The sequence below is a fragment of the Nerophis lumbriciformis genome, linkage group LG38 (genome assembly GCF_033978685.3).
Source record: "Nerophis lumbriciformis linkage group LG38, RoL_Nlum_v2.1, whole genome shotgun sequence".
In the NCBI taxonomy this organism is placed as follows: domain Eukaryota; kingdom Metazoa; phylum Chordata; class Actinopteri; order Syngnathiformes; family Syngnathidae; genus Nerophis; species Nerophis lumbriciformis.
The window spans coordinates 12,222,571-12,247,581 of NC_084585.2; the positions used below are offsets into that span (position 1 = coordinate 12,222,571).

Genomic DNA, 25,011 nt, shown 5'->3' on the forward strand with positions numbered 1-25,011 from the left:
AAAAAAAAAAATGTAATACAAAATTATGTCTGTCTATAAATGAATAAATAAATAAAAATAAATTCACATCCAGAGGACACTGCCCCCTGTCAAACGAACAAATGTTGTAGGAGCTCAGTAGGAACCAATTTAATGTCATTTACACCAAGTCACTTTCGTCAAATTCAATGATTTTGTTGATTATGAATACACATTTTTGAATGTGTATTAATGAGGACTTAAAGCAGCTCTTGCACCAGAAGTGAAATGTATGATACTTGACGACATTGCATGCACCACATAATTCCAACGTGAAAGACTTACGGTCTGCCAGGATCTTTGCTGTTAGTCCAGTGTAAAGCAACATGGAGACAAAGTGTGGATAGATTGTTAAGAGGCTGTTCATTATATTAAGGACACAAACATTTACAGTACTAAATACCGTACTTTCCGGACTACAAGCCGCTACTTTTCCCAAGCTTTGAACCCTGCGGCTTATACAACGGTGCGGCTATTCTATTATTTTTTTTCTTCACCAACGGCTAAATTATGGACAATGTACTAAAATGATCCACTTTAAGAAACCGTGTTTACAAAGTAGGAAGAATTATGCTAAACATATTAAACCTTATTAAAAAATTATAAAATCTTATTCATCTTATAAAGGGTCAATTAAGACATCAATGACTTTGTTTGATCTTCTGATTTACTGCTGAGTTACAGGCACCGTTGGGAAACAATTAAGGTATGCAAATAAACATTTAGAAACTCTCTCTATGGAAGTATCTCATTTCACAACGCACTGGTATATATTTGCGGAGCGGCTTTTAGTTCGGAAAATAGGGTATGAATAGCTTGTGATTATTAGTTTACACCCGATATGAGTAAAAACTAGACAGCTCGTTGCCATGGTGATCGATAACTTACCTGTTTGGAGTTTTCAAGTGGTGAGCAGAGAGAAAAAAGACAAAAATATTCATTGTAAAAAAGCAAACAATGAAAATGCAAGAGAACTGTTGTATTAGTTATTCATTTATTTAAAGTGAACACATGCGTTAAGTGCGATAAAAGGGGGGAAAATGGTAGGAGTAAATAAACTCTGCTTGTTCCTACTCCATGTTGTAATGAGAAAATGGTAGTATGTGAAATATGTGATGCATCATATTTTAACTGTATGCATGTTCGAAATAAACCTACACAACAACAATAAACAACAACAAGCAACAACATACTTCAAGAATATATCATATACAGAATATTAAGAAAGCAACGATTGATTGACAAAAATAAAAAATAAAAACTCATTGAAACTCAATATTCATTCGTGGATAAAAGTGGGTGATGTCGACGCTCGTGTTTGACCAGGTGAAAACGGGCATAAGCGAAAATATCGAAAGAATGGTAAAAATCATGGATAACTTGCTCAATTTGCGACGCGACCTCGCATTTCATGACAGTACGTCTGTGATGCGCAAGCATTTAAAGCGACGCAGCATAGCAAGCTTTATAACTAGCTAGCTGTGTGAAAAGTAGCTTTAACTTTCATTTTAGCCAAAGTCTGCCAGCAAAACTTGGACTATATACTTGTGTGCATCTAACTTGAATCAAGAACACTACCAATGCTTGGATGATGATTATTTCAGTGGCGTATATACTGTGAGTCTAAACTTAATTTGGTGCTACAATAAATGTCTTCCTACAGCTTGCTTTTAAAAAGTTGGAAAGATGTATATATTTGCAGTAGCCTAATGAGCAGCACGGTTCATGAATAATCATTTCTGTATTAAGTTGTGATCTTTATTGTCTATATCGGGGGTCAGCAACCCGCAGCTCTCGAGCCGCATGCAGCTCTTTAGTGCCGCCCTAGTGGCTCTCTGGAGCATTTTTAAAAAAGGATTGAAAATGGAAAAAAATGGGGGAAAAATAATTGTTTCGTTTTAGTATGCTATTTGTTTGAGGACAAACATGACACAAACCTTCCCAATTGTTAGAAAGCCCACTGTTTAATATGTTTGTGTGTATGCTTCACTGATGAAAGTATTTGGTGAACATCGTTTCGTCCTAATAATTTCGGCGGTTCTTGACCTCACCATAGTGTGGACTGTGACGCAACAGTTTGTTTACATGTAAAATCTTCCACTCATTCTTGGTCTCATTTTGCCCACCAAAAGTTTTATGCTGTGCGTAAATGCACAAAGGTGAGCTTTGATTTATGTTATTAATTGTTTACCTTAACATTTGACAACCAAACAATTACACAAGGCGAATCAGTAAAGAATCTGGGTATTATCTTCGACCCAACTCTCTCGTTTGAATCACACATTAAGAGTGTTACTAAAACGGCCTTCTTTCATCTCCGTAATATCGCTAAAATTCGTTCTATTTTATCCACTAGCGACGCTGAGATCATTATTCATGCGTTCGTTACGTCTCGTCTCGACTACTGTAACGTATTATTTTCGGGTCTCCCTATGTCTAGCATTAAAAAATTACAGTTGGTACAAAATGCGGCTGCTAGACTTTTGACAAGAACAAGAAAGTTTGATCATATTACGCCTATACTGGCTCACCTGCACTGGCTTCCTGTGCACTTAAGAAGTGACTTTAAGGTTTTACTACTTACGTATAAAATACTACACGGTCTAGCTCCGTCCTATCTTGTCGATTGCATTGTACCATATGTCCCGGCAAGAAATCTGCGTTCAAAGAACTCCGGCTTATTAGTGATTCCCAGAGCCCAAAAAAAGTCTGCGGGCTATAGAGCGTTTTCTATTCGGGCTCCAGTACTATGGAATGCCCTCCCGGTAACAATTAGAGATGCTACCTCAGTAGAAGCATTTAAGTCCCATCTTAAAACTCATTTGTATACTCTAGCCTTTAAATAGCCCCCCTGTTAGACCAGTTGATCTGCCGTTTCTTTTCTTTTCTCCTCTGCTCCCCTTTTCCTTGAGGGGGGGGGGCACAGGTCCGGTGGCCATGGATGAAGTGCTGGCTGTCCAGAGTCGGGACCCGGGGTGGACCGCTCGCCTGTGCATCGGCTGGGAACATCTCTGCGCTGCTGACCCGTCTCCGCTCGGGATGGTGTCCTGCTGGCCCCACTATGGACTGGACTCTTACTACTATTATGTTGGATCCACTATGGACTGGACTCTCACAATATTATGTCAGACCCACTCGACATCCATTGCTTTCGGTCTCCCCTAGAGGGGGGGGGTTACCCACATATGCGGTCCTCTCCAAGGTTTCTCATAGTCATTCACATCGACGTCCCACTGGGGTGAGTTTTTCCTTGCCCGTATGTGGGCTTTGTACCGAGGATGTCGTTGTGGCTTGTGCAGCCCTTTGAGACACTTGTGATTTAGGGCTATATAAATAAAGATTGATTGATTGATTGATTGATGGTTATTGACTTGTTGGAGTGCTAATCAGGCATATTTGGTCAGTGCACGACTGCAAGCTAATCCATGCTAGCATACTATTTAGGCTAGCTGTATGTACTTAAGCTCATTTAATATCCTTTACTTTTATCCTCTTTGTATATAATTTAGTTTTGCATGTGCCATGACACATTATCTGTACGTAATAATGGCTGCATTTCAGATAGTTGTTTGTGTGCCATGATGTTCCAGACTACAGCAAACATTACCGAGCTTGCCAAAAATTGTAATAAATCTATTAAAAGAAGACAGCCTACCGTTTCCTTTAACATGGACACACACATCTATACCTTTGGCCATTAAAAGCCAGTAATTTCCAGGAGTTATCTCACCTTCTGAGTAGCCTCTGATTTAATAATGGTTTCTAATGTTGTAAAAATATGTAGAATAAATAATACATTTAAACATTTCTGTCAACGAAGATTTTCTTCAGCCTGTGACACATAGTCATTTTGATAGTAGGCTATCACAGCTAATATAGACACTTACATCATGTGTTGTCTTCATTATAACACTTACTGTATATGACTTTTAAAGTCATTTTGATAGTAGGCTATTATAGCTCATTTAGACACTTACGTCATGTGTTGCCTTTATTAAGACTTATTGGCTTTTAATTTTTTGCGGCTCCAGACAGATTTGTTTTTTGTATTTTTGGTCCAATATGGCTCTTTCAACGTTTTGGGTTGCCGACCCCTGGTCTATATTGTTAGTTAGCACATGCTTAAAAACATCTTAAGCTAAATTTTTAACGTAAATCGCTAAATAAGAGTCACGTGATAAGTGTCGACTGATCATCAAGATAGTCTATGACAGGGGTCCTCAAGTACAAATCTTGAAGGTCAACAAATGTTTTTTTGAAACAGGCTGGGTCCGTTTATTATCGGTCAAGCTTATATAATAGCAGGAGGTAGGTAGTTTAACATTTTCTTAAAATTAACAAAAATAAAATAAATATCCAATAAAATACATGAAATATTTTCTTTGAAACAAAAATAAATAAGAACTTTGAAAAAATGTGTCCTCTGCATTTGACCCATCCCTTGATCACCCCCTGGGAGGTGAGGGGAGCAGTGGGCAGCAGCGGCGCTGCGCCCGGGAATCATTTTTGGTGATTCAACCCCCAATTCCAACCCTTGATGCTGAGTGCCAAGCAGGGAAGAATGCTGGTATGAGCTTTTAAACATAACCCGTTAACTGCTGCCAATCAAATGGTGAATAAGATACTCTTTGGGGTTCATATGTTTGTAAATCTGACTGTGTTGAAGTCAGTGCCTCACCAGCCATCAACCTCACCGCACGTTACTGCTCTGTTGCTATTTGTTGTTGTGTCATAGATTTAACAAAAATCTTGCTTGATGTTTCATATGGCTTTTTCAGCCTCGTGATTTCTTTTTTTCTTAGCTCTGAATCATGAGGAAATGTCTCTTCAAATTCGTGGTGCTCTTTCAGATAGTGACGTTTAAGATTTTCACTTTTCACCAGAGCAACAGTAGTGTTGCATAGTAGACACATTGGTCTGGTACTTGCAGTAGGTAGGATGAAAACATATTGCTCTGTCCATTCTTCCTTGAAACGTCGGTTTTCCCTGTCCACCTTTCTTTTACCAGCCTGAGCCAACTTGGAGCATGCCATTGTGATTTGATTCACATTCAGTGACTGACAAGTGAACAGTTAGCGAAGTAGCGATACGAGACAACTGTGTGCCTGCAGCGAAAGGTTCCATGCACTGTGCACATGACCCAGGTGGTAACAGCCTATCAGCGCGTCGTTGTGAAAGAGATGACAACCCATACCCCGGAATTAGCCAATCAGAGTGGCGTTCTCTCGCTTTCACTCCGTCTCTCTCTCTTTCTCTCTCTGAGAGAGAGAGAGAGAGAGAGAGAGAGAGAGAGAGAGAGAGAGACGGAGTGAGTGAGACACGAGAAGTGTAAACGAAACGTGGACATATTTGACTAAAAACAACAAAGAACGTTGACTTGCGCTAGCGATAACTCACAGATAAATACAATTATTATATTTTTTTATAATAATTATAATTATAATAATAAAAAAAACATTTAAAAAAAAAAATTTTTTTTACTATAATTCGTGCTGGGTCCGGACGGACACGTCGCTGGGTCCGGACATGGACCGCGGTCCGCCTGTTGAGGATCACTGGTCTATGACTAGTCGACTACCAAAATAGTCGTTATTTGTAGCCCTTCAGTACATAGATACAGTATATACAGTCGTACTTAGGGATATGTGTTTTTTGGAATACGAGTTGTCTCTTGGCTAATAACGAGTAACCATTTAGGTTACGAGCCTCACATCACTAGTTAGATTAACAAATGCCACATTGAACCCTGTAGGATCAGACCAAAACTTCTGGTCTTACTCGCTAGCATTATCTTATTGCTAGAGATGGACATAACTTTGTTTTTCCAAACATGGGAAAGAAAGAAAGTGAGTGTAAAAGACAGTGTCACCGGTCTGTGAGTTTATCAAAGTGCGGCTGTCAGTCGCAGTTTTATAATAATTTTAGTTTAAAATTGGAACACTAACCGTTGGGATTATTACAGCGATTTATCATTTATAGCGGTAATTGTTACATCCTTAATATATGCACATAATACATTAGGAGGCGTTGATTAAAGACATAAATGTGTGCGTGAATATGCTACCATCCACCAATATACATCCCTTGTCTTCACTCTTCAATGTTCTATTCACTTTGAATAATTTCTTACAGTGGACATGAAGAGCGGTGGTGAGTGCTGCGTGGGAAAGTGTTTGTGTTTGTGTGTGTGTGTGTATGTGTGGGAAAGTGTGTGCTCTGCAGGATTGTGTAGCAAGCACACATCAATACATCACATCAATACAGGTCAAGAGTGCACTTTTGTGGGAAGATGATAAGGACAAACAAAGAAGAGGGGGATGGGCTTCTCTCTCCGACTATTGAAACAGGAAACCCGCATACATAAAATATCACCACGGATTCTTTTCATACGCAGAATAATGCAAACAAATGATGTGTGGTTGACAAACTGTGTTACAAACGACAAAGATAGCAATGGCCACCAAACTTACAATTTACTTCATAAATACTCTTTGGAGTATTTTGGCCAGTAATCAATGCTGTCTCTCATGATTTGATGGTGTGTAAGTGTAAATATACGTACAGTATGTGTTGCAAATGTGCCGACAATGTGATAGCACTGTTGCTGGGTAACTTACGGTCTTGAGGAACTTCGATGGTCACAGTTTCGCGCCATAGCAGCAGCTGTAATGACATGAAGGCCAATGCCGCACGCCCGCACGGACTCAGCATCTCTCCGCTCTGACTGGCTGCTGTCGCCACTCCTGACGGACTCGACGCTTCTCCTGTTAGTCACGCTGACGCCTTGTGAGAGAGAGACAGACGGTTAGGAGGTTAGATCATTTCCTCCTCTTCAGACTAAGGTCTTGTTTCTGCACTGGTCCTATAAGATCTTTGACACAATTGATCATCACATTTCAATAAACAGATTAGAACATGTCATTGGAATTTAAGGAACTGCCCTAAGCTGCTTTAAATCCTATTGATCGGACCGCTTACAGTTTGATAATAAAGAATGAGTGCATGTTGTTGTTAGTCACGGTGTACCAGAGGGCTCCGTGCTTGAACTATTACTGTTTAACATGTTTCCATTCTCCAGACAAGCCTTAACTGAACTGACTGAAGCCTCGCTTGGCCACCAGGTGACCGAGGTCCGACAGGGGCCGGCCATCCGGGTCAACCAGGGACAGCCACATGGGCAGCGCCAATCCCTGGGTAGTACATGAGCTCATGCCGTAAAAGTCTGTTTTGCCGGGATTCAGTCGTCCATTCTGGCCACATGGCAGAGGAATCACAGCTTTCCCATCTTTATTACAGTGGCAATGGTGGTGGGACAAACGGACACATCAATGGTGACATGGTGGAACCACCCATTGCAAAGGATGTTCAGGTGTAATGCATCAAGGCAGCGAGTAGTCGGTATGGGAAGAGTCCAGGTTTGAGATCTGTACAGCAGCACTGGCACCAAGCAGGAATTGAAGATATGTATCTTTGTGGATGTTCTAATCTTTGCAAATCCACCATACTCTTTAGAGGCGACCAAAGACACCGCGAGCCTGCTGTAGACGATGTGCAACGTAAAGATCTGACAACCAAGATCTGGCAAATGGTGAGGCTCACGTGCAAGGGCTATATGAGTAAACTTTGATTGATTGATTGACCAAGCAAACTGGACACATAGGGTTCTATTGGACAGGTAATTAGAAAACCATTTCACAGCATGCTGAAATAGACCAATCTTGTACAGTCTGTCTGCCAAAATGATATGGTCGACTGTATTGAATGCATTTGACAGGTCAATTACATAGAGCGCACAATATTTTTTGCAATCCTACGCCTCAATGTCATTCACAACTTTGATAACAGCGGTTATGGTGCTAAGTTTCTTTCTAAAATCCGATTGATATTGAGAAAGCACACCATAGGTGTCTAAGAAATATTTAAGTTGTTCACTATCAAATTTTTCAAGAACTTTGGCTTGGACACATAACATGCAGTGTCTATAGTTACTAATAGCTGTGTGTGATGATTTATTACCACTAAAAAAGATTTGCAACAGAAAAAAAAACGATTTGTAACCAAAAAAAGATGTGAAACAAAAACATTTTTGTAACATAAAAGATTTATAGTTAAAAACTAAAATTTGGAACCAAAAATATTTGCACTCCAAAAATTACTTGTAACCGAAAAAAGATTTAAAAAACAAATAAACCAAAAAAAACGGAACGAAAAAAAGTTAATTCTTCATAATAAATTATGACTTTCACCTGTATAGTGAAAGGTTGTTGCCATAAAGCCCAAAATTTGGTCAACTTTGACATTAAACTTAGACTTGGAGATGGCAAGAAAGACGCGAAAAAAATGCTAATTTAATAATTGTTTGCGTGTACTAAAACACATGCAAACTTGATAGCACACGCAAAACTGATCTACTAAGTGTGTGCAAAGTGGATTTTGTGTATTTTAAGTGACCAGAATAAGATGTGCAATTCATTTTGCGTCTTCTGTCATCCTTCATTAATATGCAGAATATATGCTGGTCATCAAAACACCCACAATATTGGGACAAGAAGGAACTAATTAATTATACAACATGCGCAATATGATTTATCAACACTTATCACCGTTTTGCGAGCACTATTTAGCATTATATTTAGCACGTCTGAAATGTACTTGCAAACTGACAGACTCGATGCTCGTGCTGCAAAGACAGACAAATAAAAGAGAATCCGTCATCATACTCGCGTGTCAACATATTAGCATGGTCTGTCAGAAATAAAAAATATTAGACATATAGTCTATTAAGCAACATTCATAGCTACATGCTGGGTGACCCAAAGGGCTTATTAAAACAAATTCAATGAATGCGTTTTGGTATCTGCTGGCATTTTTTTTTAATGCCGTTTGCTTTTCTATTGATAATATATATGATTAACATATCTCCAATATTTAAAAAATTATGCATTTTTACGTGTCTTGAGCACAGTTAGTGCAGTCTCTCTGCTATGAGCGCTAAAAAAAAGGAAAAATTGTGTGCACTTTGGACTGTCTAAAATGTCCTAAAAAAGTGGTAGATGCCTCCTTCATGTATGAAAACAAAACAAATGCCACAAAATTAATGTGCAGTAAATGATCGAGTGCCTCGGTGGTGATGCCTTATATATATATATATATATATATATATATATATATATATATATATATATATATATATATATATATATATGTATTGTACACGCAAAATCCTCATTTAAATAAGGTGGTCTGCACAACTTTTGAATTGTACACGCAGTACTAGTAGATCACACGCAAAATGCCCACTAATAGTACACACAATTTTATAGATTGCACACGCTGTTTAGCACGTAGTATTTTAATCTTAGGGAAATCAAGCCATGAGTGTTTGTTTTATTATAAATATAGTTGTATTTTTTTGTTTAGTACTTAGCAGTACTGCTGTATAATGATTAGTGTTTTCTGTTTTGTTTTGTGTTGCACATAGCTTCTAAAACTTGGAGCTCATCCTCTGTATTTTCAGGCTCAAAAATATAAGGTTCTGGATTATAATTTGTTGGCTCCCATGAAGTCTGCTGTGATTAGTATTGTTGTTGTTGCTGAAGGGAAAAGCGAACATTGTGATGCGTCTGTGAAATTAATACACGGCCGTACAATTAAAATACGTAAATATTACATTTTATTATGAATGTGCCTTGTTACTAGTTTACATATACTGTATATAAAACTTTGATGGATGTTTTTGAATGAATGTTTGATGAATGTTTTTAGAACGCTTTATAGGTGGAATAAAGAGACGTCCATTAGCTTCATTGTTAGCTGACTCTTGCTAGCGTTTATTTACGATTAAAAAAAGGAACAACCATACATGTGCTTGTCTCACCTGATGATTGTGAATGATAGGCAAAATTCCAAAAAAGTGCAGTTACCCGTTAACTGACACTTGTATGGTGAGAAGAAAAATCAAGATTTTATTTCCCTGCAGAAGAACACAACAGCTTTTTAGCCTGAAGGCAGAGATAACCTGAAACCTGCCAAGCTATTGTATATAAACCATCTGGTGGCATGTCAATCAATACACACATGGTGCTTAAATAGGGAATCTGTCTCTTGGGAGCTAATAATGCCACCATTGGCTGGCACAAGGTGATACATCTCACTGTCACAGGTGCTGTTTGAGCTGAGCAAAACATGTCCACACATAAATGAAGACACGCCCTCCTGCACATACACACTCATTTACCTGCACATTTCTCTGCCAGCCAGCTGTTCTGAAACCCAACTATGAGCTCCATATTCCAGCTAATTACTGAATTGATAGGAAGAGACTAGTGTTGTCCCGATACCAATATTTCGATACTTTTCGATACTTTTCTAAATAAAGGGGATCACAAAAAATTGCATTATTGGCTTTATTTTAACAAAAAATCTTAAAGTACATTAAACATATGTTTCTTATTGCAAGTTTGCCCTTAAATAAAATAGTGAACATACAAGACAACTTGTCTTTTAGTAGTGAGTAAGCAAACTAAGGCTCTTAATTAGTCTGCTGACATATGCAGTAACATATTGTGTCATTTTCCATTCTATTATTTTGTCAAAATTATTAAGGACAAGTGGTAGAAAATGAATTATTATTCTACTTGTTCATTTACTGTTAATATCTGCTTACTTTCTCTTTCAACATGTTCTATCTACACTTCTGTCAAAATGTAATAATCATTTATTCTTCTGTTGCTTGGATGCTTTACATTAGTTTTGGATGATACCACAAATGTGGGTATCAATCCGATACCAAGTCGTTACAGGATCATACATTGGTCATATTCAAAGTCCTCATGTGTCCAGGGACATACTTCCTGAATTTATAAACATAATATAAATTTTAAAAAAAACAAAAGAAGATGTGATGCTAAAAAAATATCGACGTAATCATAGTGTAGTATTGACTAGATACGCTCCTGTAGTTGGTATCATTACAGTGGATGTCAGGTGTAGATCCACCAATGGCGTTTGTTTACATTTTGACGCCGGTGAGCTACGGTGTGTAGTGAAGCATGTTTAGCTATTCCTCGTCCTGCAGGGATGATACTTGTAAGAAACTTACTTTATTTGTCACCACGAAGGCAAGGATTAGTGATTTAGAAGTAGCTAAAACACTGCCGACTGTGGCCGGACTTTAGCCGCTAGCTAGTTAGCCATGTCTTCCGGTGGGCGTTTCAGTGTTATAACTTCACCTTTATCGTTAGTTTTTAAGCCAAAACGTGTCTGTTCTTCCTTTTCTGTCTACACACTGTGTCTGTTTGTAAGTACTCCGTGATTGTGCGCAAATAGATCATTGCTGTTCTCTACTCTCGACACAATGCAGTGCACCATTGATGATAGATGTAATGATAGCACAGAGTGCTACACTTTAGAACACGTGTCAGTAAACATTACCGTACCTACATATTGTTAACAACGGTCATGACAAACCATAAAACTGATCTCAAATGTAAACAAAATTCAAAGTCCAATACAAATAAGGCAACAAAAGAAGTATCTCTCACTTCCCTTTTGTAAAGCAATTCTGTACGGCAGATATGGGCATCTATATCTACAATGAGATTTGCCTAAGCGCTACACAGGTCATATTTATTTATTTATTTATTTTTTTTGTGGATCGTCCTGCGGGCTAGATTGTAGACGCTGGCAAGCCGTAGTTAGGGGACTCCTGGTCTAGCTGGCCATGAATGAGTCTTTATGTTTCCTTAAAGAACTGCACTAGTACCTCGGAATACAGGAGCCCGAACTTACAATTTTTTCAGAATACAAGTTTTCTCTTGGCTAATTGTTACGCTTTAGGTTGCAAGCAAAACTTTGTGTTGCGAGAATCCCCACCACAAGTTGGCGTGGTGAATGTCACAGTGAACCCCGTAAGATCCGACCAATACATTTGGTCTTATTCGCTAGCATTAGCTTAAAGCTAGAGATGGACATAACTTTGTTTTTCCAAGCATGGGAAGGAAGAAAGTGAGTGTGAAAAACAGTGCTGAGAAGACAAAGTGGAAGATATTCGTTGAATTAAAAGAGGAAATTAATCAAAAACAGGACAGAGCGTGTAGCTAGCTAACCAGGTAAAGCAGCTGGAGCGTAGCCCTGCTACTCTGCAACATACTGAAGCAGAATGAGTGAATAACACCAGCCAAAGACGTTAAAATAATATCAAAAGATTTATCCATGAAAATATGGAAAAGCTGCTGATGGTGTTTGACTGAGAAGCAGCTGGAAGGAGATACTGTAGAAGTCCACTCTCCGAGGTAAATGCCACCTGTACTTGTTTGTATTACAGTCTATGGTATTGTTTTGCATACAATATTCCTTATCTGAAAGTTTGCTTTTCTTTTTAAAAGGCATGTTACATGGGGACGAGGAGCAAACATGAAATTTATTTCAATCCATTTCAACGGCTGTTTCACAATACAAGTTTTTCAAGGTACAAACTGTATTACAGAACCAATTAAACTTGCACACCAAAGTACCACAGTACTCCATAAATGTACAGTCCCTCCATGCAACTTCAACCAATCCCCACGAATTATACGTGGCCTTGCAACATCGTCCAATGCTTACTACTTCTCCACACTTTTTGGCCAAACACGCACACACATCAACTGTCTAATCCAAACGTATGCTTGCTCTTTGCGTTGACGAAGCAGGAACAACAATATATCAACTCTTTATTGCTCAATCAACTAGATAGCTTCCCTTCCGCGTAGCTCAGACCTACTTCCTGTTACTGTCTAGTGAATTGTAGTGAATTATATTTATAGAGCGCTTTTCTCTAGTGACTCAAAGCGCTTTACATAGTGAAACCCAATATCTAAGTTACATTTAAACCAGTGTGGGTGGCACTGGGAGCAGGTGGGTAAAGTGTCTTGCCCAAGGACACAACTGCAGTGACTAGGATGGCCGAAGCAGGGGTCGAACCTGTAACCCTCAAGTTGCTGGCACGGCCACTTAACCAACCGAGCTATACCGCCCCACATCTACACGTTGACAAAGCCTATGGGTAATTTAGTAAATAATAGGTGTGTAAAAATTAATTGGTAAAAACCGATAATTGATTTTAATTTTAGAGCTATGAATGCATCATTTGGCGAGTCTCTGGACCGATCTATATGTAATACGGCTCGGTCGATGTCCGGTCGGAAAGTCATGAATCGGTTGATTGTAGATCTGTTACAAAATATGGCCGCTCTAGTCTTGCGAGACTTCTGTAATACAAGAGTACCGTTGTCGTTTGAGACTGACAACAACGGAGCAACATGGCAGACAGTAATTCTGATTGACTCACCGAAAGAACCAATCACAGACCAATCCATGAATTCTTGGGCCTAATTCTTCCAACCACAGAAGGGACCATGCAGTGTACACCAATCAGAAGCAACCTAAGGCGGGTCTTTGCGTCTTTAGTTTTGACACACAACTCAGTGCAGTGTTGTCAGCTTGGCGACTTTCTTTCTAAATCTAGTATCTTTCCAACTCTTATTTTTGACTTTCTTTCTCAAAAGCGACTAGCGACAAGTCGAGCAAATTTTTGGGATGTTTGGAAACATAAAGGCATTAACACTCCAATGTCGTTAACGCACAAGCGTGCTGCTGTGATCCTTTCCTCTCAGGCGGTCCCCTGTCTACTGAATGTCTGCTCTTAGACACCTTGTACTGAAAACACATTTCGTTGTATTTTTAAATGCAATGAGAATAAGTCCATTCCATTTCAGTCACAGCAGAGAGGAGACGCACACACACTCTGTACAAAGCTGCCGCTGTTTCTTCCTTGATTGAGACTTGTTATGTTATGTTATTTTCATTTATTATGCGCCCCCCCAACCAACTGTTACATCAGCCCGGGTCGCAGCCCGAGTGGTTTGACCGTGGGACCTTCAGGGTTATCTGGTTGTCCGATCTAAGGCAACGACCAAGCCTGAAGCTGGTGGGTTGGTCCAGGAGATCTTTAATGTAAGCTGGGGCGAGACCATTGAGCGCTTTCAAGACATACGTGACGATCTTAAATTTCACTCTGCGCTTCACTGGGAGTCAGTGAAGGGAGGAGAGGATGGGAGAAATGTGTTCCCTCATTTTTGCGCCTGTCACCAGCCTGGCAGCTGCATTTTGTACTAGCTGCATGTTATGAATGGTCTTATCGGTGACCCCAGCATAAAGGGCATTGTAATAGTCCACTCTAGAAAAGATGAGAATCAACACGACCCTCCGTAGGTCACTGGGGGAGAGGAAAGATTTGATCTTGGCTATGGTGCGTAGTTGGAAAAAACAGGATTTCACCACCGATTTCACTTGCTTGTCAAACTTGAGGTCTGGGTCGAATATGACCCCAAGGTTTTTGACATGGGGTTTTTCAAGAGTGGCCAAACTTCCCAAATTCTTTCTGATCTGACTGACCGAGGTGGAGTTGCCAAACAGAAGAATTTCACTCTTGGTGTCATTGAGCTGCAGGAAGCTTTGTGACATCCACTCATTTATGTCCCACAACCAGTCTTTCAAAAGGTCCAGCCCAGAGGGATCGTCTGTCTTGAGTGGAAGATAGATTTGACTATCGTCAGCGTAGCAGTGAAAGGAAATTTTATGGCGATGAATGACTTGGCTGAGAGGGAGCATGTAGATGGAGAACAGGATGGGACCCAGTATTGAGCCCTGAGGGACCCCACAGGTGAGGTTGGCACAGCGGGAAGAATGGTTGGCTATGTTCACAGAGAAGGTTCTTTTGTTGAGGTAGGACGTAAACCAGGACAGGGCTGTGTTAGTGATGCCGACCCCATGTTGGAGGCGGTCCAGGAGATCAGTATGGTCTATAGTATCGAATGCTGCACTGAGGTCCAGGAGAACCAGTGCAGCACATTTCCCAGAGTCAGTGATGAGGAGAAGGTCGTTTAACACCTTCAAGAGGGCGGACTCAGTGCTGTGGCCGGCCCTAAATCCAGACTGAAATTTCTCCAGTATGTTGTTGTGTTGGAGATAGGGCTGCAGCTGGCTGAGGACGGCCTTTTCTAACAGTTTAGACAGAAATGGTAATTTTGAGATGGGTCTGTAGTTGCTAGGGTGAGTGGGATCTAGGTTGGCTTTCTTAAGAAGGGGTTGGACCACTGCTTCTTTTAGGCATAATGGGACTATACCTGTGGCCAGGGAGCAGTTGATGATGGACAGGATGTGGGGACCTACTGCATCAAAAACCTCCTTAAAGAGCAGGCAGGGACAGGGTCCTGAGGGGATGTGGCTGGTCTCAAGGCGGCGGCCATCTTAGAGAGGGATGAAAGGGAGATGGAGCTGAACATGGAGAAAGTGGATGAGCAACTCAGAGTAACAGCTAAGTCCCAAGTGGGAGGTGGGATGTTACTTCTGATGGTGTTTACTTTATCTGAGAAAAACAACAGAAACTCATCACACTTTGTAAGGGATGCATCCTGGATAACAGTGGTGGGTGGAAGGGGGGGGGGACAACAGAATTGATGGTTCTGAATAGAATTCTGGAGTTTGGAGCATTGGCAATGAGACGTGTCTCTCTCAGCTTTAGCCACCTTGTGGTAGCTCTTCTGTCTGTCCCTCAGTATCTCAAGAGAGACCTGCAGACCATCTTTCTTCCACCTCCACTCCGCCTGTCTCCATGCTCTCCTCTCTGCTCTAGTGGTCTCGTTGAGCCAAGCCGTGGTCTTGGGTTTGGGCTTTTTCAGCTTGAGAGGGGCAATAGAGTCCAGAACAGAAAGGCAGGTGGAGTTGAACACGGACATAAGCTCCTCTGGGTCTGATGACAGCATCTCACCTGCCCTGGTGTTTTGGGCGGCAGCAAAAGCAGAGTAAAACTTAGCAGGTGTCTGGGCGTTGATAAACCGTGAGAGGCGTGCAGGACATTGGGTGTTAGTGGATGGAGGAGACAGGGAGGTTTGAAACACCACAGCATAATGGTCACAGTCAGTGTGGGCTGGCATTGTTTCCATATTGCTGACAGGGAGATTGACAGAGAGGACAAGATCTAGGGTGTGACCTTTTTTATGGGTTGGGATGGAAACGTGTTGGGTGAGACCAAAGAGTCTATAAGGTCCATAAATTCACATTCAAAGCCCCTTGTGGGATTATCAACGTGGATGTTGAAATCTCCCAAGATCAGCACTCTATCATGGCTGGGTATGATTTTACTGAGGAGGTCTGAGAATTGAGTTGTAAAATTCTTGCTCTCCTTGAAAAACTTGCTGTCCGTTGGGCGGTAGATGGTCAGAACCAGGAGGGTGTGAGACAAGCCCACTTTCACCAGTAGAGCTTTAAAACTGGAGTGTGTGAGGCAGTTTAACACAGAGCAGCTGTAGTTGTCCTTGTACATGAAGGCCACGCCCCCTCCAGTCTTTCCGTGTCTCGGGTTGCCGAGGTAACTCCAGCCAGGTGGGCACAGTTCATTGAGAAAAGAATAATCCCCGGGGATTTGCCATGATTCCGTGATCGCGAAGAATTCCAGTTGTTGACTTAAATGTTTCATCACTGTCACGCTTCAAATAAAAACAAACCTATCGTTAATTTTAATGAGCCAGTCAATAGATTTGGTTTATTTGTGAATATCACCAGTATTGTTCATGAATCATATCGTAACCCATGTATCGAGATTCATATCGGATCGCCATTTAAGATAGAGATGCACACCCCTAATAAATAAACATTTAGTTCCTAGTATACATGTAATTATATATCTAACATTTCATTATCTAGCGTACGACAATTATGAACATATTCTCATTTGCAATGCTGACCTCGCAAAGAGGCAGCGTTTACATTTTAGAGATGTTGAAGTGTGATGATAATCCATCATCGTCTCTCATTTACAAACAAAACTGTTCATATATGCTTTTAACGTGCGTGGGCAAATGCGTTGGAACATAAATTGTCATGTCCTGGCAGCTCTGCTGTCACCTGTCTGCTTTTGTTGCAGTGCTTGATTTTCGGGCTGTGGGGTGCAGCCACCTTCGCGCACACCTGATACTCATTTCCTCCTGACGACTAAAAACTCTTCAGGCAATTCACTCGGTGCCAGTTGATTCCTGATGCTTCACCCTTCCAGTCGTGTTCATCTCCTCTGCTCTGGCTTCAATCACACTCCTTGTTACTGTGTCTCTGCCATGTAGTGTTTACTTGTCTCTCTCCATACCGTTTGTGTGCGATTTCTGTTGGGGTCCTAATACTCCGGCTAAGGCAGATCGTGACATAAATGAATGTTTAAATACTAAAATACTTTTCAACTGTAAAACATACACGGGGAATGGCTGCAACTTGTGGACAACAGAGCAGACAGCGGACACAAAGGATGCCTTTAGTGGTGTTTCTTTCTGAAATTCTAATTAATTATCACTATTATTAGTTATAATAAATGAAAACAGTAATTTGATGATGCCTTCTTAAAATATATAAAAGGAGTAAATCTTCAATTCAGTATTTTATTTTCCGATCTTTGCTAAAATTCCTGTGCTTTTTGAGGTACCAGGTACAATAAACACTTTCAACATAGATAACAAATTTATAAAATCACAAGTTGATTTTTTGCTTTTAAAAAATAAGCCTTAAAATATTGCAACTTTTGCTGCAACTTTTAATCAATCCATACCAGTGACGTGCGGTCACTAGAGGCAGGTGAGGCAGGGCCTCACCTGCCATCATGGAAAGAAAAAAATGTAAAAAGAAAAAAAAATTATTAAATTGTTATATGTATCCAGTGATTATACTATAAAGTTATTTTCCATTTAACGTCACCAGTTTTAGATTATTTTTATTTAAAATCGCTGAATTTTCACATTTGCCGTTCAAATACTGAGAAGAGACGGTGCGGTGAACAGCAGCCAGTCGAGGCGCGTCACTCAGTGCCTCAACATGGACGGACTCGGCTAACTGCTGGTCTGCTGTGCAGTGAGACTGTATTGCTATATGAACTATATTATACATTTCCATAGTTTAGTTAGCTGAGGTATATAATGTACAGTGTATTTTGTCAACAACTGTATGTGTGTAAAGTATTTCTTGTGCTGAGCGATCATAAAACTGCTGCGAAGACGCACTGGCTGAGGCACGCGTAACCACGCCTCCTGGTGCTTAAGACACGTTCGCCGCAGACTGCACCCACCGACGGGAACGCCACACCAACCAAAGCCCACACCCAAACCCTCAACGTGCAAGACCGAATCCACCCAAAAAAAGTCACTTAACAAGAAGCCAAAAAGTGCAAAAACAACATTGCTCGCGCCGGAGGAGCCGTGAACGACTGCAAGGACACTACATTAGGTACACTTGCAGACTGCAGCACGGATTTCATATTTCATTCATTCACAACTCCTCCACACCGAACACCACTGTACCCGCACTTATAAGTAAAGGTAAGACCATAATAACGTTTTTTTTATTAAATGTGCTTTTTTGTGTGCTACAGTTTGTATGTGTAAAGTTAAAGTTAAGTTAAAGCAGGGGCGTCACTAGCTTTTAAGGACAGGGGGGGCTTTGCCCCCAGGAGATGCACAGGATGCGAGCGAATGTTACGCACGAGCACAAAACTTCACAAACGGCTAACAAAGACTTAGAAATTATTCATTGTTATTATTATTATTTAAAAAAAATGCACAGGACGAAATGAAATGCTCCCCGGGACGATGGCTTTTAACCATATATATATATATATTTTTTTTTAATGTATTTATTCATTTTACATTTTATATTAAATGTCTTGGTTTTTCCTCCCTCTGAAAATCCTGTTAAATGTTTAACAAGCCATCCTATAATAATAAAACAGCTATTAATGTAACAATACAATAAAACAAATATATTTAATGATGTTTTTTTCATTATTTTAACAATAAGCTTATGTATATTACTTTATATAGATTCTACAAGAAACACAAAACTTAAAAAATAAATGATTTACAATTGCACACACAAGGTTTTGTGCAGCTTCACTCATTGTAAAGGAAGATAATGTGCTTCGTACACCTGCAGGACCGCAAGCAAGGTCGCAGAGAAAATGCGGGCTGGAATTTGAGTGATGTGGGCATTTTCTATATGAACAAGTGGAATGGATTGGATACCGATGCACGAAAGGGGCTCTCTACCTTACGCTACGAAGTGGGGGGAAACTGAGTGAATAATAACAGGTTATATGATTATTTATTTAAACTCATATTTGGGCCACTTTATAATGAATATGTCGGCATTTATTTGTAAAAAAAAACAAAAAACAAATTATTTAGGGGGGCTTAAGAATATTTCAGGGGGGCTTGAGCCCCCCTAAAATAGGCCTAACAACGCCAATGAGTTAAAGTACCAATGATTGTCACACACACTAGGTGTGGTGAAATATGTCCTCTGCATTTGACCCATCCCCTTGATCACCCCCTGGGATGTGAGGGGAGCAGTGGGCAGCAGCGGCGCCGCGCCCGGGAATAATTGTTGGTGATTTAACCCCCAATTCCAACCCTTGATGCTGAGTGCCAAGCAGGGAAGAATGCTGGTATGAGCTTTTAAACATAACCCGTTAACTGCGGCCAATCAAATGGTGAATAAGATACTCTTTAGGGTTCATATGTTTGTAAATCTGACTGTGATGAAGTCAGTGCCTCACCAGTCATGAACCTCACCGCACGTCACTGATCCATACTCTATAGCAACAAATAAAAAGCAACTTTTAGCTAAAACTATTAAAGTGTCACATACAAGATCAAAGATCAAAGCCAGTTTAAAAATAGTTTAGGTTTTCAGCTAAGTTTTAAAGTGCTTGAGTGTATGCGCAGCTCTGATACGCAAAGGAAGGCTGTTTCATAGTTTATGAGCAGCCCCTGAAAAGGCTACATCCCTTGTAGTGGTGAGTCTGGAGCCAGTGACAGACACAAGAAGACAAGCATGTCCCGAACAACTAGATGCAATAGACTCCGTTTGGTTCCGAAGCACAAGTCCTTACAGACTGAATGACACATCCTGTGTTAGCATTTATCTCTCACCACTGGATATCCCAGATGTTCTTGGGGATTTATTTGATCTTACTTGAGTCCCATATATACCAACTGTTCAATTGTACTTTGACTTATCATGAAGGCATGTTTGTATTTATGGAAGAGAAGCAGAGCAGCTGCGTTAGACAATCTGGACTGAACAATTACGATCGATTCAATGCCTGAGAGTACAACAACCTGATTAATAAAAACATTCACAGACCTATCAGATAGTGAAGTCATGATAACAAAAGCATATTTACAGTCCACAATATCATGCTAAGCCGGTTATCTTGTCATCAAACACAACCATGCGATTTATTGCTGTGGGCAAAATTACATTTGAGTTATTAATCCACAAAGAAGATCTTCTTTGTATTCATTGACATGGAGATAATGTTTAATTCCTTACACACTGACAAAGAAGATCATTGTGCAAAGCTGAAGACTGACTTTCTGTGAGAAACAGTGTGACCAGATCTCATGAACGTGACGATGTTTTACCTTTTAAAAAAAAGATGTCTCGCAGGCACAAGACAGGAGCCTCTCAAGCAGCCCAAAGACCATGGCACAAGATCGCTGCCATGGCTGGTACACCAAGTTAATTAGTTTGTTTGTTAGTTAGTTTGCAAAATAACTCAAGAACCCATAGGCAGATTTTCATTAAACTTTCAGGAAATGTCCGAAATGGGATAAGGAACAATTGATTCAATTTCTAGTATGGATCATGTCTCCGACATTACCTTAAATCACAAGCTTTAACTGCTGTGTGTCTAAGCTGGCAACCCAATCTACACCCACAGAGACAAAGACTATAGATGACTGACAAGAGTTCACTTTCATTATAGATAACTCAAAACATTATGGGCACATTTTGAATAAACTTTCCGGAAATATTTGAAACGGGATAAGGAACAAGTGATTATATTTTGGGGCTGATTCAGATTTGAATTCAGGACTTTTTTTTATTATTCGGAGGTGTAGGTCTTTTTTTTTTCTACATTAACCTTGAATTCATTTATTTACAGTACTTGTATTTATTGGCTGGCAAGGTATCTGACATCATTCACCTTGAAGTTACAGTATGTATTCATCATTATTTCAAATGCACTATCATCACATATTCTTTATCCACCACATGGACATTAAAAATACAGACATCCATATTTATGTTTAGTTTTTTTTCACACACAATTTGTGTGTCTAGCTCAGGGGTGTCAAACGTACAGCCCGCGGGCCAGAACAGGTTTTATCCGGCCCGCGGGATGAGTTTGCTAAGTATAAAAATGAGCCGAAATTTTTGAATGAAACAAACTGCTGTTCTAAATGTGTCCACTAGATGTTGCAATATCAATTCTTTGTATAAAATAAACCACATGATGTTAGTACATCAGTCGAGGAAAATGAGCAAACTACATAAATAACATCCTGTAATTTGATTTTGATATTATTTTTTTTATCTTGATTGATTGAAAATTAACACCAATGAGTTGACTGATGAACATTATCACATAATTTATTCAGAAAGTATAAATAACGATAAATAAAGGTAGAATACGACCGCAACATTTAAGTGTAAAAACAACATTGTGATTTGTACATTTTCAGAATGTGCTTGTTCTATTTTTAAACAAAGAAAACAATCTGAAGTTGTCTTTATTTTTAAGTTATCGTGCCGTAATTTTACCAGTCAAGCCCCCTAGGAAGTGGATTTTTCTCCATGTGGCCCCCGATATAAAATGAGTTTGACACCCCTGGTCTAGCTGATTAATTCGCAAAAGGGCCCTGTTATGTAAAACCAACTTTTCTTACCTATTGGTACCTGCTGTTGTGTATTTGGGATCTGCATAAGTCCCGAAAATTGGAAATCAAATCATGGAGGCATTGCGGAGATATTTATATAGAACAATCTTGCTTTCCTTCTTACTTCCGGGAATTTGTGACGTCAGCGGATTATCCATACATGGTATAAATTTACCCAAAAGGCTTTGCGCGAGAACACCATTGTAGTCCACGCTGCAGTCAATAAGCTCCATATTTTTTGATATCCTCTTGTTCTTGGGCAGACTGGCTTGTAAATGCACATGTATCCTCTGATGTTGCCATTTCTAATACAAAGTAGCATAAAGTTCCAACCTAATCTGTTAGTAGACTCACTAAGAGAGGCGCTAAAAACTACAACAAGACGGCTCACAAAATAACGCATATTGAGGAGGCGGCTGGAAAACGGTCTGTAAAACATAATCCGTTAATCATTTTGACCAAAGAACCACCATTACATGTAAAATTTTGAAAAAATGATAATAATATGAACCTTTTAATTGAGTTACTATCAGCTAAACAATGTTAGTATGATCATCTTTCAATCAAAGAAATAAGACAAGCATGCCTGCCTTCCGCCCGATTGTAGCTGAGATAGGCTCCAGCACCCCCCGCGAGCCCAAAAGGGACAAGCGGTAGAAAATGGATGGATGTTTACATATTTTTGCTAAATGCCATTTATTTCAAACTGGCTTAAAATGAAGCTTTTTGTGCACTTGCCTGCTGCACTATTTACAGTATTTTTGTTTTCCCTAATAGAAAGGTTTTTAGTTGCATTTTGCCTGCTGTCTCTGCATCCCGGGGTCCAGACCCACAATGCCAACACCAAAACATGACGATTATAGCTAACATCAATCAGACAATTTAACTTTTGGGATTATACTGTACATATACAGTAAATTTAAATTAATGTTTTTGTGGACAGCCCAGGATGAATTAGGCCACAGTAATTAGACTTAGAAAAACTTAATAACTTTAATAAACTTTTTATTCACATGCAGTTCAAAGACTTACCGAATGCTGATGTGGTCACAAATATTTTGTCTGCATCCAATTTTTGGACCTGATGACACAGAATAAAACCATGGTAAAAACATGTTATGTGATTATAATATGAACAGAACACATACTGTATATATAAACAGGAAAGCAGTAATGATGAGAAATGGCTCTTTGAAGCAAAAGACGGGGGCCGGCTCCTGATTGGGATCGGGAAAATATATCTACAGATGCTTTTTCAATTTTGTTTGACCTATTTTTCATTTATATTTTGTTGCTTTGTGTGTTTTGCAGTGATTCTGTGTTGTTTCTCGTTAAAAGTTTAAAAGCAGAAGAAAGCACAAAGTTTAAAATTGTGAAAAGTTCCATGACAAATAGTTGTTTGTTTTTGTACATTATAATTCATTTTTTTTAGCACAATGCAGGGTCAAAAAATAAAGGCACTTTTTGATAATAAACATACTGTACAATAACAGACCCTCCAGGATTTCACTGGCTTTTTTGGCTTTATTGGAAAGTTGCAGCAAAAGTTGCAATGTTTTTTGTGTATGCAGCTGGCGGGAGGCAGATGGTGAGTAAAAATAATACATTTTTTAATATAGACAAAAGAAAATGCACTCACGAGGGAGTGGGAGAACCCAACTAAGGGTGGACAGAAACAAAAGAAGGTGAGTGCAAACTTAACTGTACAAGTCACGGGACTTATTTTGTGCAGGAAGCAAAGCAACAAGCATAGCAGAGCCATAGGTGTTGGCAGGGAAATGAGGACTGAAATGGGAGACTGACTGGTAACCGGGTACAGGTGTGTCCTGGTTGCCAATAAATGACAGGTGTGGGAGCCAGTACTCAGTGGACACACAAATGGGAAAAAACATGTATTACTTTGTAATCAATGTTTTAAGTGTTCCTTGTAGCCTTAACCTCCAAATGCACAGGATTTTTAAACAAGACTTGTAAAGCAAATATTGTATTGATTTTTAACTCGTTTTATACCACACAAACTTAAAAGTAGACACTAGATGGCATTAAAAGCACATAATCAGAGCTCATTGTCAATTTATTGTACAGTTTTGAATAATTATAACTCATAATAGTAATAAATAATTATGAGTACAGAGAGAAACACCACCAAAGGCTTCCTTATTGTCCGCTGTCTGCTTAGTCGTCCACAAATTGCAGACATTCTCCATGTTTGTTTTACACTTTAATAGTGTTTGTCCATCTTGAACACATTTAACCTCACACGTTACGAGCATTTGAACTGTTGAGAGCGATCGATAGCGCGCATTTTTGTTGGTAAATGAGAGACGATGGGAGATTATTATCACACTTCAACTTCTCTAACATGTAAATGCTGCATCTTTGCAAGGTCAGCATTGCAAATGAAAATATGTTCCTAATTGTCTTACCCTGGATAAATAAATGTTAGATATAGAAATACATGTAAACTAAGAAGTAAATGCTCGTATACTACATTACCCAGAAGACTTAGCACTGTAGATAGGAACAATACGTAGATCTGAGCTGTGCGAGAGGACAATTGCGCCATTTCAGCAATAAATAGTTGATATGTTCTTACACATTGTTGTTCCTGCTTCGTCAACAGAAGAAACAAACATAAGTTTTGATTAGGCAGTTGATGCGTGCTCAGAGACAAATTCCATTGGCGAAAATGACGCCGAATGGCCAAAATGTGCAGTGAACGTGCGTACACTGGACAAAGTGGCGAGGCCGCGCGCAATTTGCAGGGATTTATTTAATTGCCGTGAATTGGCACAATTCAATACAAAAAAAATGAGTTTGTTATTTACATTAGTAATTCATTTAGTTCATAATTTCACATTGTTGCTGATTACATAAATTTAAACAACAACAACAAAAACTGAAGCGCCGTTTGAAAGCCTAAAGATTAGATTTTGATTAAAAAAAAGAGTTGAACATCCCAGTCCTCTCACTATTATACAGTATATGAACAGGACATATACAGTCAATATGAATAGGTATACAGTATATGATTAAAGTTAAGTTAAAGTACCAATGATTGTCACACACACACTAGGCGTGGATACATTTTTCTCTGCATTTGACCCATCACCCTTGATCACCCCCCTCGGAGGTGAGGGGAGCAGTGAGCAGCAGCGGCCACGGCAATCATTTTTGGTGATGTAACCCC

At 39.6% G+C, this 25,011-nt stretch overlaps 1 protein-coding gene across 17 annotated transcripts in view; it reads right to left on the minus strand.

The window, feature by feature from the left end:
- The window catches only part of nfasca (neurofascin homolog (chicken) a), a 197,372-nt gene that overhangs the window by 84,747 nt on the left and 87,614 nt on the right, over nt 1-25,011 (minus strand). For 15 of the 17 annotated variants that reach the window (XR_009811811.1, XR_009811809.1, XR_009811810.2 and 12 more), the window contains 3 exons: nt 22,854-22,902; nt 6,636-6,801; nt 304-321 (listed from right to left, as the gene is read on the minus strand). Coding sequence is in view for 14 of the 17 variants with exons in the window: in XM_061932188.1 (XP_061788172.1) it covers nt 304-321; nt 6,636-6,729 (112 nt within the window). In the remaining 3 variants the exon portion in view is untranslated. The remainder of the gene's footprint in view (nt 1-303; nt 322-6,635; nt 6,802-22,853; nt 22,903-25,011) is intronic. The other 2 variants (XM_061932189.1, XM_061932191.1) reach the window with 2 other exon arrangements.